The sequence below is a fragment of the Camellia sinensis genome, chromosome 4 (genome assembly GCF_055761805.1).
Source record: "Camellia sinensis isolate YWXY chromosome 4, ASM5576180v1, whole genome shotgun sequence".
NCBI lineage: Eukaryota > Viridiplantae > Streptophyta > Magnoliopsida > Ericales > Theaceae > Camellia > Camellia sinensis.
Window position 1 is genome coordinate 77,339,098 of NC_138964.1, and position 16,216 is coordinate 77,355,313.

Sequence of the window (16,216 nt, forward strand, 5' to 3'; positions counted from 1 at the left end):
AAGCGCCCCGGAGTTTGCCCCGTTGAACTTTCCGATGCGGTCTGTGGAGCAAAGAATGGCAGTGCAGTCGGATGTGGAGGCCAATCAGTATACTTTGAAGGCATGTGTGGAAAGCATGACGGCGGTCACAAATTTGTCGAACCGGCTGCAGAGTAGGACAAATGAGGTGCAGCATTTAAACTCCCAGCTGGCTTTGCTCCAACGCATGTATAAGGATGCGCGAGCAGAGATAAGTGTGCTGAAAGCAGAAAATAAAGAGCTGAAGCGGAAGGCCACCGTGATGTTCCGATTTGGAGGGCCGCCATATGCTGCAGTGGAGGAGTATGGGGGAGTGAACGTGCTCGGCGGACAAGGAAACACGGAGGCAACACCGTCAAGGACTGCCCAGGACGGAGGCAAAAAGAAGAGACCGGCGGCAGAGTAGGTCGGTGGGTGGCCGTCTGCAGAAAAAGAAAACAAATCTGTTGTTTGTGGGTGTTGGAGTTTTTTTTTTTTTTTTTTTTTTTTTTTTTTTTTTTTTTTGTAAAATATGGATCGGGGTTGATCCCGATATGAATAAAATGAGTGTATTGTGAAAAGCCGAATGGCGTGAATGGACAAGACGGAGTAGAAAAAGTAAACTGGAATGATTTTTTTTTTTTTTTTTTTTTTTTTTTTTAATAAAATAATAATAATAATAATAATAATAATAATAAATAAAATGAAGTGGAGGCATGGTCTGAATGATGTCTTTGTGAAGTTGGGGGCATGGTCTGACAACGAGTGGGGTGGCATGTAAAGAAAAAAAATAAAAAAAAAATAAAAGAAGAAAAGTAAAATAAAATAATAATAATAATAATAATAATAAATAAAAGGAAGTGGAGGCATGTGGTGATAATAAAATAAAGGAGTGGGGTGAGAGAATATAGGATAATAATAAAAAAGAAATATAAACAAAGAAAAGCTGGGTGTGTTGTGTTGTTCGGTGTGCGTGTGTGCAGGGCGGAGCATGTGCTGTGTGTGGTGGGTATATCAGTCAACAACATGATCAACACCCATTATGCTCTATCCCTCAGCAGCTCAAAACCTGAGAGAGAGAAAGAGAGAGCTGTGAGAGATGGTGGTGTATCTCAGTGGAGAAGACTTGGATGCTGTGGTTGCGGAGATTCGGGCCTCGATTGTGAATGAGGTGAACCAATTGGGGGAGACGGCGCTGTTTACGGCAGCTGATCGAGGTCATCTTGATGTTGTGAAGGAGTTGTTGAAGTATGCGAGAAAGGATAGTATTTCTAAGAAGAATCAATCTCAGTATGATCCTTTGCATATCTCTGCGAGTCAAGGACACCATGGAATTGTCCAGGTGCTACTTGACCATGACCTAGAGCTAAGTAAAACGATTGGCCCATCAAATGCAACCCCTCTGATATCTGCAGCTACAAGAGGGCATACAGCTGTAGTTAATGAAATTTTTTTTTTTTTTTTTTTTTTTTCAGCTCAGATGCTCTGTGTCTTCAAGGTGAAGTTCTGCCATGGAATTTGTTAGTAGCAGAGTGAATGTATGTGTAGAGGTCCGGCGGGCGGCCAAGGCGAGGCTGCCGCCCGCCGGTGAAGCGGAATTACTAGGTTGTCAACCTTGCTCTGATACCATGTTGAAAAATCAATGTATAAAGAGAATTGTATTATTGATTGATATATTGTTACAAGATTGATGAATTACAATTCCTATACAATCTATATATAGAAGAAAATGTGGTAGTAGGTGTAGTGGAGGTGATAGTGGGTTAGGTGAAGTGGAGTGTGTGGTGAAGTGGAGGTAGGTGAAGTGGAGTGTGTAGTGGAGTAGGTGAAGGTAAAGATGGGAAATTCTAACATTTCCAATGCTTGTACTTCTGGTAGCAAATTGGCAAATGGAAAATAATGCATGATCCTAGGGTTGACTAAACTGCCATTAGCTAGACCTTAATCACCACATAGTATCGTACCTAAGCCCGAAACCAAGAGTCGTATCTGTCACTTAACCATCACTTATTGCAACTTCATCTTGCCATATGATACGGTGGAAATCAACTTTTCTACATACGGCAGTCAATACTATCATTTGTTTTTTTTATCAGAATAATAGCGCATTCCACAGCTACTGGCATCATCTCTCATGCACAATTCCACTTGACATCTGTTCCTGTATCAACTGCAGTAGGGCCATCCTCAGATCGGTTGTCAATAGATAACCTTCACTGAACCAGAAGATGGCACCCACTGATAGAAATTTTATTAATTGACGACTCTGGATATAGGCATTGATATATATCACCACACTGGCCAGAAGGACATATATACACTCTGAGAAGCTTTTTTGGTTTCTCATTGATGGATGAAACGGAATGACAGGATAGAATGTAAGTTAGCCAAACCAAACCAAAGCAAACTAGGTCTTGCATCACATTCAAGTGGGGACAGAAGTTAGCTGTGCATTAATAATTAATGATGGCGAGAGAAAGGGGTGAAGAAGAAAGAGAAGATGAAAGAAAGGGAATGGAAGGGAAACCAGTCAGCCTAAAAGATTAAACTATTATTCTGCGTTGCATATGTAGTTCTTGTTACTTAAATGAATGACATTGGGTCATTTGTGCAACGTGCAAGGGGTGGGACATGTGGGGTGATTTGAGTATTAACTTGCTCTTATTATGATTGGTGTTTTGTTATAAATCCGTTTTGCATTGTTCTAGTACTTTTAGTTCATTTTACTAATATCCCTAGATGTTGCATTTGTATCTTTATTCAGTAACTTCCTAAACTTGTTTTACCGGTGATTGCAGAGTTTCGTTTGCTGATCCAGTTGCTGTGAGGCATGCTTTGGAAATTCTGTCTGAGTTAGCCACGAAAGATCCTTATGCGGTTGCAATGGCCTTAGGTAACTTGATTAACTTGATGTGTTGGACACTTTCTTATTCTGGCGGTGTCTGCTTTGATGAACATGACTTGATTAATGTGAAGTTTTATGCTGTTTCTCATTAAAAAGGTCTTTGTTTTCTTGAATACGGTAGGCATACACCTGATCTGCTTACATATGTTCTGGGTATATGCTTAAAGTTGTGCGTAATGTTTCATGTGATATATGATACCAACCATCTAAGCATGAGGTTGGTTTCATACTATAGCCCGTGCTGTACATTTTTGTATACACTAGAAACATGGAAAGCTTTCGAGAAAAAGTTAAAGAGTACTACAAACTATGTCTTTCAGGATTTGGTCCCAAGTGGGTCCAAATGTCATTAGTTTGTATCAGTGACTACTGCACAACATTGTGTCGTTTACATGCTACTTAGGTTTAAAGGATTATGAATTTGGGTGTCAGATTTTACAATATCTTGAATTAGTAGTTATTGGAGTATAACCAGCTTGTGGGTGAAGCTTGGGTAACCAGCTTAGGGTATGATAGAAGATCACCCCTTATTTATAAATGAAGATTAGGGTTTACAAAGAAAACAATTACAAGATGATCCCCTGAGGGTATAAAATGATTACAGACCCTACTCACTTTCGGCTAATATAATATGCCAAACACTTTCGGCTAATATAATATGCTAACACTCCCCCTCAAGTTGGTGCGAAGATATCTCTCATGCCCAGCTTGCCTAATATGTCATGAAATGGTTTATTCCCAATTCCCTTGGTGAGAATGTCAGCAAGTTGTTCACCAGACTGGACAAAAGGAGTACAAATGGTACCACTAGTGAGTTTCTCCTTAATGAAGTGGCGATCAATCTCAACATGTTTTGTCCTGTCATGTTGAACGGGATTGTGAGCGATGTTGATGGCGGCTTTATTATCACAGTATAACCGCATGGAGTCCGTCTGATCAATACCTAGATCACTTAACAATAATTTGATCCATAAAAGTTCACACACACCTTGTGCCATAGCTCTAAACTCAGCTTCTGCACTTGACCTGGCAACCACATTCTGTTTCTTACTCCTCCAAGTAACTAGGTTACCGCCAACAAATGTGCAATACCCTGAAGTTGATCTCCTATCAGTTACTGACCCAGCCCAGTCAGCATCTGTATAGGCCTCTACACGAAGATGATCATACTTTGAAAAATACAGACCCTTACCAGGAGCAGACTTCAAATACCTCAAGATTCTCATGACAGCCTCATAGTGAATCTGATGAGGAGCATGCATAAACTGACTAACTATACTGACAGCAACAGCAATATCAGGACGAGAGTGAGATAGGTAGATGAGCTTACCCACTAATCGTTGATAGCTCCCCCTATCCACAACTTCTCCTCCTTCATCATCCCCCAATTTCTGATTTGGTTCTAGTGGAGTGGCACATGCCTTGCAGCCAAGCATCCCAGTTTCCTTCAACAGGTCAAGCACATATTTTCTCTGTGAGATAAATATCCCATCTTTAGAGCGAGCAACTTCAATTCCCAGAAAATACTTCAAGCTTCCCAAGTCTTTGATTTCAAACTCGTTGGCTAAATATTTCTTCAACAGAGGTATTTCCCCACTATCATTGCCTGTAAGAACTATGTCATCTACATAAACAATAAGTGCTGTAGTCTTACCACGTGAGGAATGTTTCACAAACAATGTGTGATCTGCCTGACTTTGTTTGAAGCCAAATTTCAACATAGCCTGAGTGAATCTCTCAAACCAAGCCCTTGGAGACTGTTTGAGACCATATAATGACTTCCGAAGTTTGCATACTTTGCCTTCTGTTTGATGATCCTCAAAACCCGGAGGAATGTCCATATATACTTCTTCTTCGAGGTCACCATGGAGAAAAGCATTCTTGACATCAAACTGATAAAGCGGCCAATCTAGATTAGCTGCTAGAGAGAGAAGTACTCTGACTGAATTCATTTTAGCCACGGGTGCGAAGGTCTCCTGATAATCAATGCCATATGTCTGAGTAAACCCTTTTGCCACAAGTCTTGCCTTGTAACGCTCAATAGACCCATCTGCTTTGTGTTTCACAGTATATACCCATTTACATCCCACAGGTCGTTTGCCCGTAGGTAACTCAGTCAATTCCCAAGTGCCATTCTTCCTAAGTGCTTTCATTTCCTCAATCATAGCTAGTTTCCACTCAGAGGTAGCAAGAGCATCCTGAAAATGGTTAGGAATGCTAACAGAGGAAATATTGGACACAAACGCTCTATATGAGGATGACAAATGAGAGTATGATACAAATTGTGAGATAGGATGTTGAGTACAAGATCTCACACCCTTCCTCTTGGCAATAGGAACATCAAGATCAATGGTCTCACGAGATTCAAAGTTACCTAGACTCTCATCAGAAGCAGGAGATGGCAGTGGAGTAGCAGAAACGGTCCCGTGTATCCAGTTAACTTGTTTTCTGTCTATGTCCCGGACATAAACATTCTCGTCCTTATTCTTGGTGACAGTGGGTTCTATAGTTTCAGTAGAGGGAGGTGCAAGAACAACTGGTTCCACCATAGGAAGCACAGTAGTAGAGGGTGGTGCAAGAGCAACTGGTTCTTCCATAGGAGGCACAGGGCTCACTTCACACCAAGGCTCCCCCGGAAATGAGGACGGTGACACCGGAGAGGACAAGAAATAGGACTGAGATTCAAAGAAAGTGACATCCATGGACACAAACCACTTACGAGAAGAAGGGTGGTAACATTTATACCCCTTTTGAGTAGGAGAGTAACCAAGGAAAACACACTTGAGGGAGCGAGGGTCCAACTTACCACGAGAGGGAGAGTGATTATGGACAAAACAGACACAACCAAATATTTTGGGAGGAATAGAAAACAAGGACTGAGAACCGAGGAGGACGTGAAGCGGAGCCTGTTTGTCCAAGACCTGGGTAGGGAGACGATTAATAAGATGGGCAGCGGTGAGAACAGCGTCGCCCCAATAGAGTCGAGGCACATTCATAAAAAAACACATGCACCGAGCCATGTCAAGAAGATGCCGATTCTTGCGTTCGGCTACCCCATTTTGTTGGGGGGTATTGGTGCAAGAGGTCTGATGGATAATGCCATGAGTAGAGAAATATTGTCCTAACCCAGAAGCTATGTATTCCCCGCCATTATCAGAACGAAATAGTTTGATAGTGGCCCCAAACTGAGTACAAATCATCTTATGAAAAGTGCGAAACACAGAGAAAACCTCACTCTTATCTTTCATGAGATACACCCAAGTAGCACGAGAAAAATCATCAATAAATGTAACAAACCAGCGATGACCGTTTACAGACAGAACACGAGAGGGACCCTAAACATCAGAATGTATTAATGAAAAAGGAACTAAGCTTTTATTCAAACTGGGAGCAAAAGAAGCTCTATGTTGTTTTCCAAGTTGACAAGACTCACAAAGAAAGTCAGACACATGATGATTTGCGAAACTAGAAGGAAATAAATGCTTAAGTAAATGAAATGAGGGATGCCCAAGACGCCGATGCCATAGCCATACATCAGCGGAGGTAGTAGAAGACGTAGTGGTAGAATAAGCAAGTTTGTCCGGTTGATCTAGGAAGTAGAGACCATTTTCTGCACTACCACTGCCAATTGTCCTCCCCGTGACAAGGTCCTGAAAAAGACAATGATCAGGAAAAAACGTCACACGACAATTCAAATCCTGGGTAAGACGACTTAAGGATAACAGATTGACAGAAAACTTGGGAACATGGAGAACAGAAGATAGATGTATGGTAGGAGTGACTTGGACTAAACCTTTTCCAGAAATGGAAGAAACAGTTCCATCGGCAATCCTAACTTTGTCCTGACCTGAAGAGGGCTTATAGACAGAGAAAAGATCAGAGGAGCCAGACATATGATCTGAGGCACCAGAATCAATAATCCACGGCAAAGATGGATGACACAGGAAAGCACAAGGAGAAGATGCTAAGTTACCTGAGCGGGCAAAGGACGAGGAAGCGGTACTGAGAGCAGTAGAAGATCGGCGGTCCAACAATTGGCGCAAAGCATCCTCCAGCTCAGTATCAGAAGCTTGGGTAACAGAAGTAGAATTAGAATCAAGGGTATCAACGGCACTAGACTGATGAGCCCGGGAATAGGAACTACGGCCCCTAGATTGACCTGACCGACCTCCTCGAGAACCAGACCGATCACCGCGACCCCCAGATGGAGTCCCATGAAGCTTCCAACACGTCTCACGAGTATGCCGCGGCTTCTTGCAATAATCACAGAATACAGACTCCTTAGCAGCAGACGGATGAGGCAGGCTGAGGCCATCTCGAGGAGTAGACAGTAATGCGGAACGGTCAGTAGAGACAGGGGACATCATAGCAGACCGGCGACTCTCCTCATTTTGTACATAAGAAAATGCCTCCTGAAGTGAAGGAAGAGTATCCATACTCAGAACTCGACCCCTAACTGGATCATACTCTACATTTAGGCCGGCCAAAAATTTAAAGACCCGTTCCCGTGAGATGAATTTCTTGTACCCGACAGAATCAGTAAGGCAAACGGGCTTATAGTCTTCCAGGTGATCAAGGCGTTTCCAGCCGTTGGTGAGGAAAGTGAAGTACTGAAGAACAGTCTGCTCCCCCTGAAGTGAGCTCTCAATAGAGCGGCGCAACTCAAATGCCTGTGAAAAATTCCCTTTGCGGGAATAGGTAGCAGCCACAGCCTCCCAAACGTCCTGGGCAGTCTCCATAGATAAGTAGCCCTCACCAAGTTCTGGAACCATCGAATGGATAAGCCAACTCATAATTAAAGAGTTGGTAATCTCCCATTGGTCATAACCTGAGTCAGTGGTACTAGGTGCCTGTATCCTGCCATCAACATATCCCATCTTCCCTCTGCTCTTCAAAAACATAGTCAAGCTTTGAGACCATGCTAGGTAGTTTTGACCATTAAATAGAGAGGTGGTGATTTTCAGGCTAGGGTTGGGGTTCTCAGTCATGGTAGTAGGTAGAATGGGACTTTCACTCTTTGGTGTTTGAGAAGAAGGGGACGCACTGGTGGAATCTGTCATGGATACAATACTACCGAACCCGCAACAAAACTAGTAGCAATCACAAACCTGGAAGGTGGTAATGATATAACAGGCACAATGACCACTATAAAGATATAACAAAATTTAAGAAACCATTTTTTTTTTTTTTTGTTTTTTTTGTTTTTGTTTTTTTTTTTTGTTTTTTTTTGTTTTTTTTTTTTTCGGTTTTTTTGTTTTTTTTTTTCGGTTTTTTTTTTTTTTTTTTTTTTGTTTTTATATATAAATTGATATCAGGATATATACATGGATTTATATATAAATATAAATATATATATATATATATATCAGGCTAGTTTTATATATATAGATTAATATATATATCTATTTATATATACACTAGGTCTGAGATCATACCACAGTGAGGATGAGTGACGACGACGATGAGGGGTGAGGAAGACGAGTGACGAACGTCTGGAGGAGCTGGACGAGTGACGAGCAGAGGGGCTGAGGAAGACGACGACGAGGAGCAGAGGAGCTGAGGAAGACGACGAGCTGGACGAGTGACGAGCAGAGGAGCTGAGGAAGACGACGACGAGCTGAGGAGCTGAGGAGATCGACGAGCAGAGGAGAAGAACGAAGACGAAGAACGAAGACGAAGCAGATGGTCCAACCGGTTGATGAAGACGAAGCAGCGTGACAACAGTGACTGAAGATCGACCCAGTAGATGATCCAACTAGGTACGTTTTTGAACCCTAACCCTAGAGGTGAAGCTCTGATACCATGAAGCTTGGGTAACCAGCTTAGGGTATGATAGAAGATCACCCCTTATTTATAAATGAAGATTAGGGTTTACAAAGAAAACAATTACAAGATGATCCCCTGAGGGTATAAAATGATTACAGACCCTACTCACTTTCGGCTAATATAATATGCCAAACACTTTCGGCTAATATAATATGCTAACAGTGGGTTGCCCATAAGAAGCTTGGTGACTTTAAAACACATTTGTGCATTTATGCTTCTATGCTTGGATTTTCATAATTCTTGCCATGATGTGAGTTCAGTTTGGACTTTTCCTCGTGTATCTGACTAACCTTTTTTCTCCCTTTTGCTTTTCTTGTAGGAAAGCATGCACAACCTGGAGGTATCCTTGATATTTTTTTCTTCTATTGATCATTATCATCATCAGTTTTCGGCATTTGTTAATACATCATGTTGCAGTAGCTGTGTCATTAATATAGACGTCCCTGTTTCTGTATTTATTATTTTATTTTTTAATATTATTAAACACATTTGCACTTTCCTGCCACTATAAGTTTTGCATTATGTTCTAGTTATGAACTTTTATGAGAGTACGTGCACTAAAGTGACATGAAGGTTTTTAAATTTATGCAATATAGTCCAAGGTTTTAATTCTCATAACTTTTGTCATGATGGAGAACGTGGGCTGTAATAGGCATTACAAAATGGGCAAACGCTAGAGTTGTTAATTATTTCTGGTTGTGTATCTCCTCTAAATACTAACAACACATTTCTTATAAATCTATTTTGAAAATAACTAGAGAAGAAAATAAACAAAAGTCAAAGTTGGTCTTAATGACTGATTTTATTAATTAATGTGTTGCACCGTGGATTATTAACTAGTTCTCAACAACTAGGTGGTGCATGTATGATAATGAACTGGTATGCAAATACGATACATTTTTTCAGATATATCTGCGACATTTCAACATAAGAGACCCATGAGTCCAGCCCTCTGCCAAACATGTCCAGTCTTAGAAAGACCAATAAAAAATTTGGCCGTGCCATGTGGCCTGTCCAACATGTATCTAGACATGTCCGAGGTGTGTGTATGTCCAATACATGTCAGACATAGCCACAATAGCTATTTTGGTATGTTGGTGTTTCATAGGTGATGGTGGTGGTGTGATGGTAGCAGTGGTAGGGTGGTGCTGGTAATTGCAATGGTGGTTGGGCTATCAAATATCGTTTTAATTTACCTACTATTAGATTTTATTTTATTTTTTGTCCTAGAAGGGTTTGTTGAGGAACATGTTTTGTCTTTGAAGTAACATGAGTAACCTCATAGAATATATTAATATTATTATTGGTAGAAGCATGTTGGGAGACAGGGAAAACTGGCCTGGTGGAAACAGGGACTGTATAAGTTGATAGTGGAAATTGTGAGGAAGAAAGACTACTTGTCCCATGGGGATGAGAATCATGAGATGAACTGCTATTATATAATTTTCATTAAATGTTCTTTTTATCCCTTTTTTCTCTTCAATGTACGGGTCAATTACTAAAGAAGTGATAAAAGATAAGCCATTTATGCTTGATGTAGAACTGAAAATCAAATACATATTGTCTGAAATTCTAGACATGACTCAAGGGATGGATAATTCCTTTTGGTGACTGTCTGCGTCTAAAAGAAAGTGCCTAAAAGCAGCCTCATCCCTTGTAATTTGGCTTGTTATGTGGTACAATTTTATTGGCTATTGTTTGAACTAGAGTTGAGAGGACATTGGAGTAGGGAGTATAGTAATCAATCGCCCAACCTAAAAGGGAGTAGGCTTGGGCTGGGCAGTCTGGTGGCATGGCTATGGTCAAACTCAAGATGATAACTAATGCAACACGGAAAACAAAATGAATGTATCTTTGATTGTGAGAGTTTAGAAGTGCACAGCCCAGACCCGACTTAATGATGGCTGTGCATGAGATCTTACGCAATCACTATTGAAGGTAAGATGAAGTATAGTTGTCTAATATTGTTTGGCATTCTTGTACTTAGAAAAACTAGTGCACTGTACAGAAATCGCTTATATTTGAGTCAAAAGTCTATTACGGTGAAGAGAAATATCCAAAAAGAACATGAGTTGAGGCTGTAAAAAGGGAGCATTGAGTGCTGCTGTTCTAACTGGTGAATGACTCTCCATTAAGCTGATTGGAGGAGGATGTGTAGTTGACACTAAGTAGTTGAATTAAGGCTTTTTTGAGTTGACCTTTCCAACTCTACCTTTAGTAAAAAACAACTTCCATTGGTCAGTTAGATATATGTGTTTTCATGTCATATAGTTTCATAAGTGAGTGTTTTCAATGTTATAATATCTTCTTAGAATGTGCAGAATGTGATAAACCTTGTACCCTACTTTGGTTATTTCTTCGTTATTGCTATTAATCTATCTTGTTTTCCATGTTTTTTAGGGGAAATTATGTGGTATCTGTTTGTAATTTCTTACTATACCACCTTGATTTTTAGTTGCCTAATTGTTGTGTGAAACAGGAGCTTTGCAGGATGTTCTCCATTTGCATGATGTTCTTGCTAGAGTTGCACTGGCCCGGTTGTGCCATGCAATAGCTAGAGCTCGATCACTAGATGGTAAGTGTGTTTGAATTCCAGTCAGCTAGTTTTGTTTGTCTTTGAATGAATGTATAATCAGTATAGTCTTACTTTGTGTCTACAGAAAGGCCTGACATTAAGTCTCAGTTTAATGGCATACTCTATCAACTTCTCCTGGATCCCAGTGAAAGAGTTTGTTTCGAAGCAATCCTTTGTGTGTTGGGAAAGTTTGATAATGCTGAGAGGTATGTTACATACTTCTAACCTAGTGTTTTTCTTATTTGTCCCTCATCTACAAAATCAGAGTTGCATGCCATGTAGAAATTGATGTTCTTTGTTCCTAGCCTTTTGTCTCCTTTATATGTAGATACACACATTCTGTTTAAAGCTTTTGTATTGGGCTAACTCTTAGTTCTCTTTAGGACTGAGGAACGAGCTATTGGGTGGTATCGGCTAACCAGAGAAATTCTTAAGCTTCCTGAAGCACCATCTGTATCTTCTAAGGGAGCTAATGATGACTCAAAAGATTCACTTCCACCGAAGGCTGCTAAAGAGAAATCCCAAAAGATGAGGCGTCCACAACCCCTTTTCAAACTTGTAATGAGAAGGTCTAAGTAGTTTTTAATTGAGCAACTCAATTTACCTATTTTTGGGATTTATTTATATATATTTCAATGGTGAGGCTTTTGAATATCATCTTCTAAGTTGGAAATGTGACTGTGTGGGTTTAACAGTCGTAGGTTTTTACTCGTGTGTTTTTGTATGATTTTATCTGGAACTTCATTTTTCAATTCTGATTTTGCTTCAGGTTGGAGGGTTCTTTCCGTAGTTACTCTAGGCCTGTGCTTCATGCAGCAGCTAGAGTTGTGCAGGAGATGGGTAAAAGTCGGGCTGCTGCTTTTGCTGTAGGCTTACAGGATATTGATGAAGGCGCTCATGTTAATGAATATAATGATTCACTTGATGAATATGAGAACCCACTTGCTGAAGGTAATCGGCTTTTCAAATTTCAGTGGTTCTGTTAGCATCATTCATTTAAGCTTGATCCTTACTTAGGCTTCTAGTCAATTCTCAATTTGTTTTCAGTTAACATGCTGCTACTGCTAGATTGTGTTATAGTGTTGGTGGTGACACTGTGAACTTCTTAAGGTTATTTTTACCCCAATATTTTTCTAGTATTAACATGATGTTTTCCTTGGTGTCAAACTCTGTTATCGGGTGTTTAGTAGTTGAATTTCTATTTGATTTGAGAATATATAAGAGGAGCAACATTTTTCCATATACTTTTATAAATTCTTTAGCCGTTCAAAACCTAATTGGGAATCTGGTAAATGATGTCTTGGGAAGGATTCTTGCATGAATTGTCTTTATTTGTAACAAATCAAATTCCAGTCTTAAAGCAAAGAGGATATATACTTTTGTGAAGCATAATTATATTACTTAGATTAACAGTCTAGTCAAGTCCTTCATGGGTGATTCTGCGCTGATGTGTTTGGATAACTAATGAGGGCTTTCACACTTGATGGCTGTTGGGTACTAACCCAAATGTTTAAATGTATATTAAGGTTGTGTGATATGGAATGTTCTTTGAATGCCTATTTCCTTCCTTTCTTTCTTTCTGTTGTTTCTTTGGTTCTTTATTGTTTTTATTATTGTTGTTATTATTTAGGTGTCCGAAAGGTTTCATCTATATCTAATGGAACTGGCAGCAAGGACACTATTGCAAGTTTATTAGCTTCATTAATGGAAGTGGTGCGAACAACTGTTGCATGTGAATGTGTTTATGTTCGGGCTATGGTAATTAAAGCATTGATCTGGATGCAAAGTCCACATGAATCCTTTGATGAACTAGAGTCCATTATTGCCTCAGAGCTCTCTGATCCAGCTTGGCCTGCAACACTATTAAATGATATTTTACTCACTTTGCATGCTCGTTTTAAGGTACCTATCAGGCATCAAAGAAAAATTCTCTGTTTTAAAGGTGTAAAAGATCTTTGTTTTGGAGCCTCACTTCATTTATATATTCTTCGTAGATGGTAGAAATTGCATTGCAGTTGGATAATTGGTGTTTTTTAAGTAATATTTGTCTGCCACTTGTTACGATAATTTGCACTATTCTCTCTTCTTTCAATTGTTTTATTCTTACATGTAGGTTACATGGACTCAAATGCAAGTATTCGGTGTGGGTGTGTGTCCAAGCATCTAACCTTCCTAAACTCTAGATATTAATATATTGGAATGTGTATAGAAAAGTTGGCTATGGATACATAGACATATCCTGAACATTTAAATATTATAGTGTATTGTATGATATTCTGACATAGGAACTAAATCATTAGGAATGTACTTGGAATTAAATGGGATTTTGGAGAAAAAGGGGATTTCAATCTCTTATTGATTTAGAAAGTTTTCTTTACTACTAACGTGGGCTTCTTTTTCAAACATTGTAAAAATAAAAGAGTTCAAATGTTTATTGGAGTGCCTGAGCTCCAATTGTTTCCTGCCCTTTTGGTTGATTTCAGTAGAACATTACATGTTTTGAAGGAAAAAGTAAGGTAAAAGATTCATTGTATAAGATACACATATTTGACAAATATATATTTCAGATAGTTTCCATACTGCCTCTCAACCAAAATGTAAAAGTGTTTAAATATGCTTTGCTGGCTAAATAATAGGTGCACTTGTACATTTATGGTCAATGGTGTACCTATCGTTGAATGCAGTGAAGATCTCAGCCCATGTTTATATGTTTGGACATTAGATAGAGAGGTTGTATGGTTCAAACATAATGAAGTATCTGCATTAGATACATCAAGCTTGAACTTTATGTAACGGCATGCATTTTAGTTGCATTGTCTAAGTATGATATTTTTCAGCATTGTTTATATTTTATCGTCGCTTCTAAGAATAATTTCTCTGGTTGCATCATTATTGACTTTTATGTTTTCTTAACCGAGGATGTAGTTTTATATGCACCTCATGAATATGGTTTGTTCTTCCTTCACACATTAATAGTGCCATTTCCTTGTATCATTTATTCTCCTTTTGTTGATGACTTATTAGGCTACTCCAGATCTGGCTGTTACTCTTCTTGAAATCGCAAGGGTGTTTGCTACTAAAGTTCCAGGGAAAATTGATGCTGATGTCCTTCAACTACTTTGGAAAGTAGGCTTACACTAAATCCTATTGAATGCTAAATTTTTCCATTTTTCTAATTTCAATTCTTTGTTACCCTCAATCCTATTGAAGGTATCTTTGCTTTTGTATAACAATGATGCTGCCATTTTTTTTCTTAGTTTATGTGATGTAGGACAGCTTGATGGATTTTTAAACAGATGCTATTTAAGGGCCCCAAACAGTGAGTAATTTAAGATTTTAATGGTTAAATGGAAGGCTAATAGGTAGGAAAAGGGATGAGGGAGTGATAGGATTGGGAAAAGTGTACTTTTAGAGGGAATAGTAACCCAAGAATAGTAGCTAGGGTATGTGCGCAAAGAAGAAGAAAGAGAAGAAGTAGAAGAAGAGAAAGAGGTGCTCCACCCTTGCCAGGGTTAGGCCAATCATACAGAGACAATCTCAAATTCTTATGACTTTATTTTTAAGATGTTCAGCTACAATTATTCCTACACTATTTTTATGTCTATTGTTTTCAATATAGTAAATTTTATACCCAATAATTTATATTTCCTTTGTGATGTGAAACATTCATGGAGGCTTTATTTACAGGTGTAATACTTTATTTATATTTATTTATAGGATCTTAATAATATTTGGTTTCTTATTTAGGGATTTAGTTCCAAATAATAATAGGATCTAGTTTTCTATTTTGAATTAGGGTTTCTAGTCTATAAGTAGTGAGTGTTTGCTTTGTAATAACTAGTTTTGAGAATAATAATATTAATACTCTGGCCACTTTTAAGATTAAGGTTTTGCCCATCATTCTTCTTCTTTCTCTATTCTTATTCTTCTTAATATTTTTGATCTTCTCTTTTGGATCAAATTCTCCATATATTGTTCTTTTGAGATCAATTGAATAGTTGAACGAATTTCTTTATAGCCAGTCAACATCAATTTGTATAAAAAATAGGTTCAATCCACCTTTTCTATTCAATCGGTGTGGTCATGTTTACCAACAAAGAGTTGTACTCAAAATTTGTTGCTTTGCATCAAAACCTACTAGGATAACTTGGCTTGGCACAAACACAATCAACTTTGGATAACTTGTTAGTCTATATTTTAGAACATAATTCAAAAATTTGTCAAAATACTTGTAGGAAGAAATTGTGGATTGAGTCATTCCAACGTCCAATGTAAGTGAACTTCTTTTGGTTTGGAAAAAAATCAAAAGTCCAAGAAGCCGCTCTCATGCAGACAATGATCCTACCAAAAGAACTTTTTGAACATGGACGCGTACTCCAGCTGTCAGATCCATTGGACGTGCCTCCAATTGATTATTTTATTAAGATAGACAAGATTGATTTTATTGGGGTTGAAGATTTTCTTTGCGTGTTCAACTCATATTGGTGGATATCGTCAACAACCTGATTGCAGGAATGAGTTGGAACAAGGATAAAATCAAACAATTGTTCTATTAAAAATATCGTATTTGTTGGCATGGTCAAGTTCAGTACTTAAACAGGAACTTGAGGTCGAGTTTTTGTTTTTTTTTTTTCCAGTTAGGGAGAATGGCATGAAACATTCATGGAAGCTCATGGAGACTTTATTTACAATTTTATAATTTTATTTAGGTGTTTAATACTTTATTTATTGTTCATTAGGATCTTAATAATATTTGGTTTCTTAGTTTAGGGATTTAGTTCCAAATAATAATATGATGTAGTTTCCTATTTTGAATTAGGGTTTCTAGTCCATAAATATTAAGTGTTTGCTTTGTGATGGTTAGCTTTGAGAATTAATATTGAGTTTAGTTTGTGGCTGTTTCAGAGATTAGG

The 16,216-nt window shown here is 38.6% G+C and overlaps 1 protein-coding gene across 2 annotated transcripts in view; it reads left to right on the forward strand.

Annotated features, from left to right (window-relative positions):
- Positions 1 to 16,216, forward strand: part of LOC114269618 (SH3 domain-containing protein) — a 73,614-nt gene that overhangs the window by 35,732 nt on the left and 21,666 nt on the right. For both annotated transcript variants that reach the window (XM_028210978.2, XM_028210979.2), the window contains exons 10-17: positions 2,796 to 2,890; positions 9,048 to 9,068; positions 11,208 to 11,303; positions 11,389 to 11,509; positions 11,687 to 11,872; positions 12,073 to 12,254; positions 12,934 to 13,205; positions 14,328 to 14,429. In XM_028210978.2, the coding sequence (XP_028066779.2) occupies positions 2,796 to 2,890; positions 9,048 to 9,068; positions 11,208 to 11,303; positions 11,389 to 11,509; positions 11,687 to 11,872; positions 12,073 to 12,254; positions 12,934 to 13,205; positions 14,328 to 14,429 (1,075 nt within the window). The remainder of the gene's footprint in view (positions 1 to 2,795; positions 2,891 to 9,047; positions 9,069 to 11,207; positions 11,304 to 11,388; positions 11,510 to 11,686; positions 11,873 to 12,072; positions 12,255 to 12,933; positions 13,206 to 14,327; positions 14,430 to 16,216) is intronic.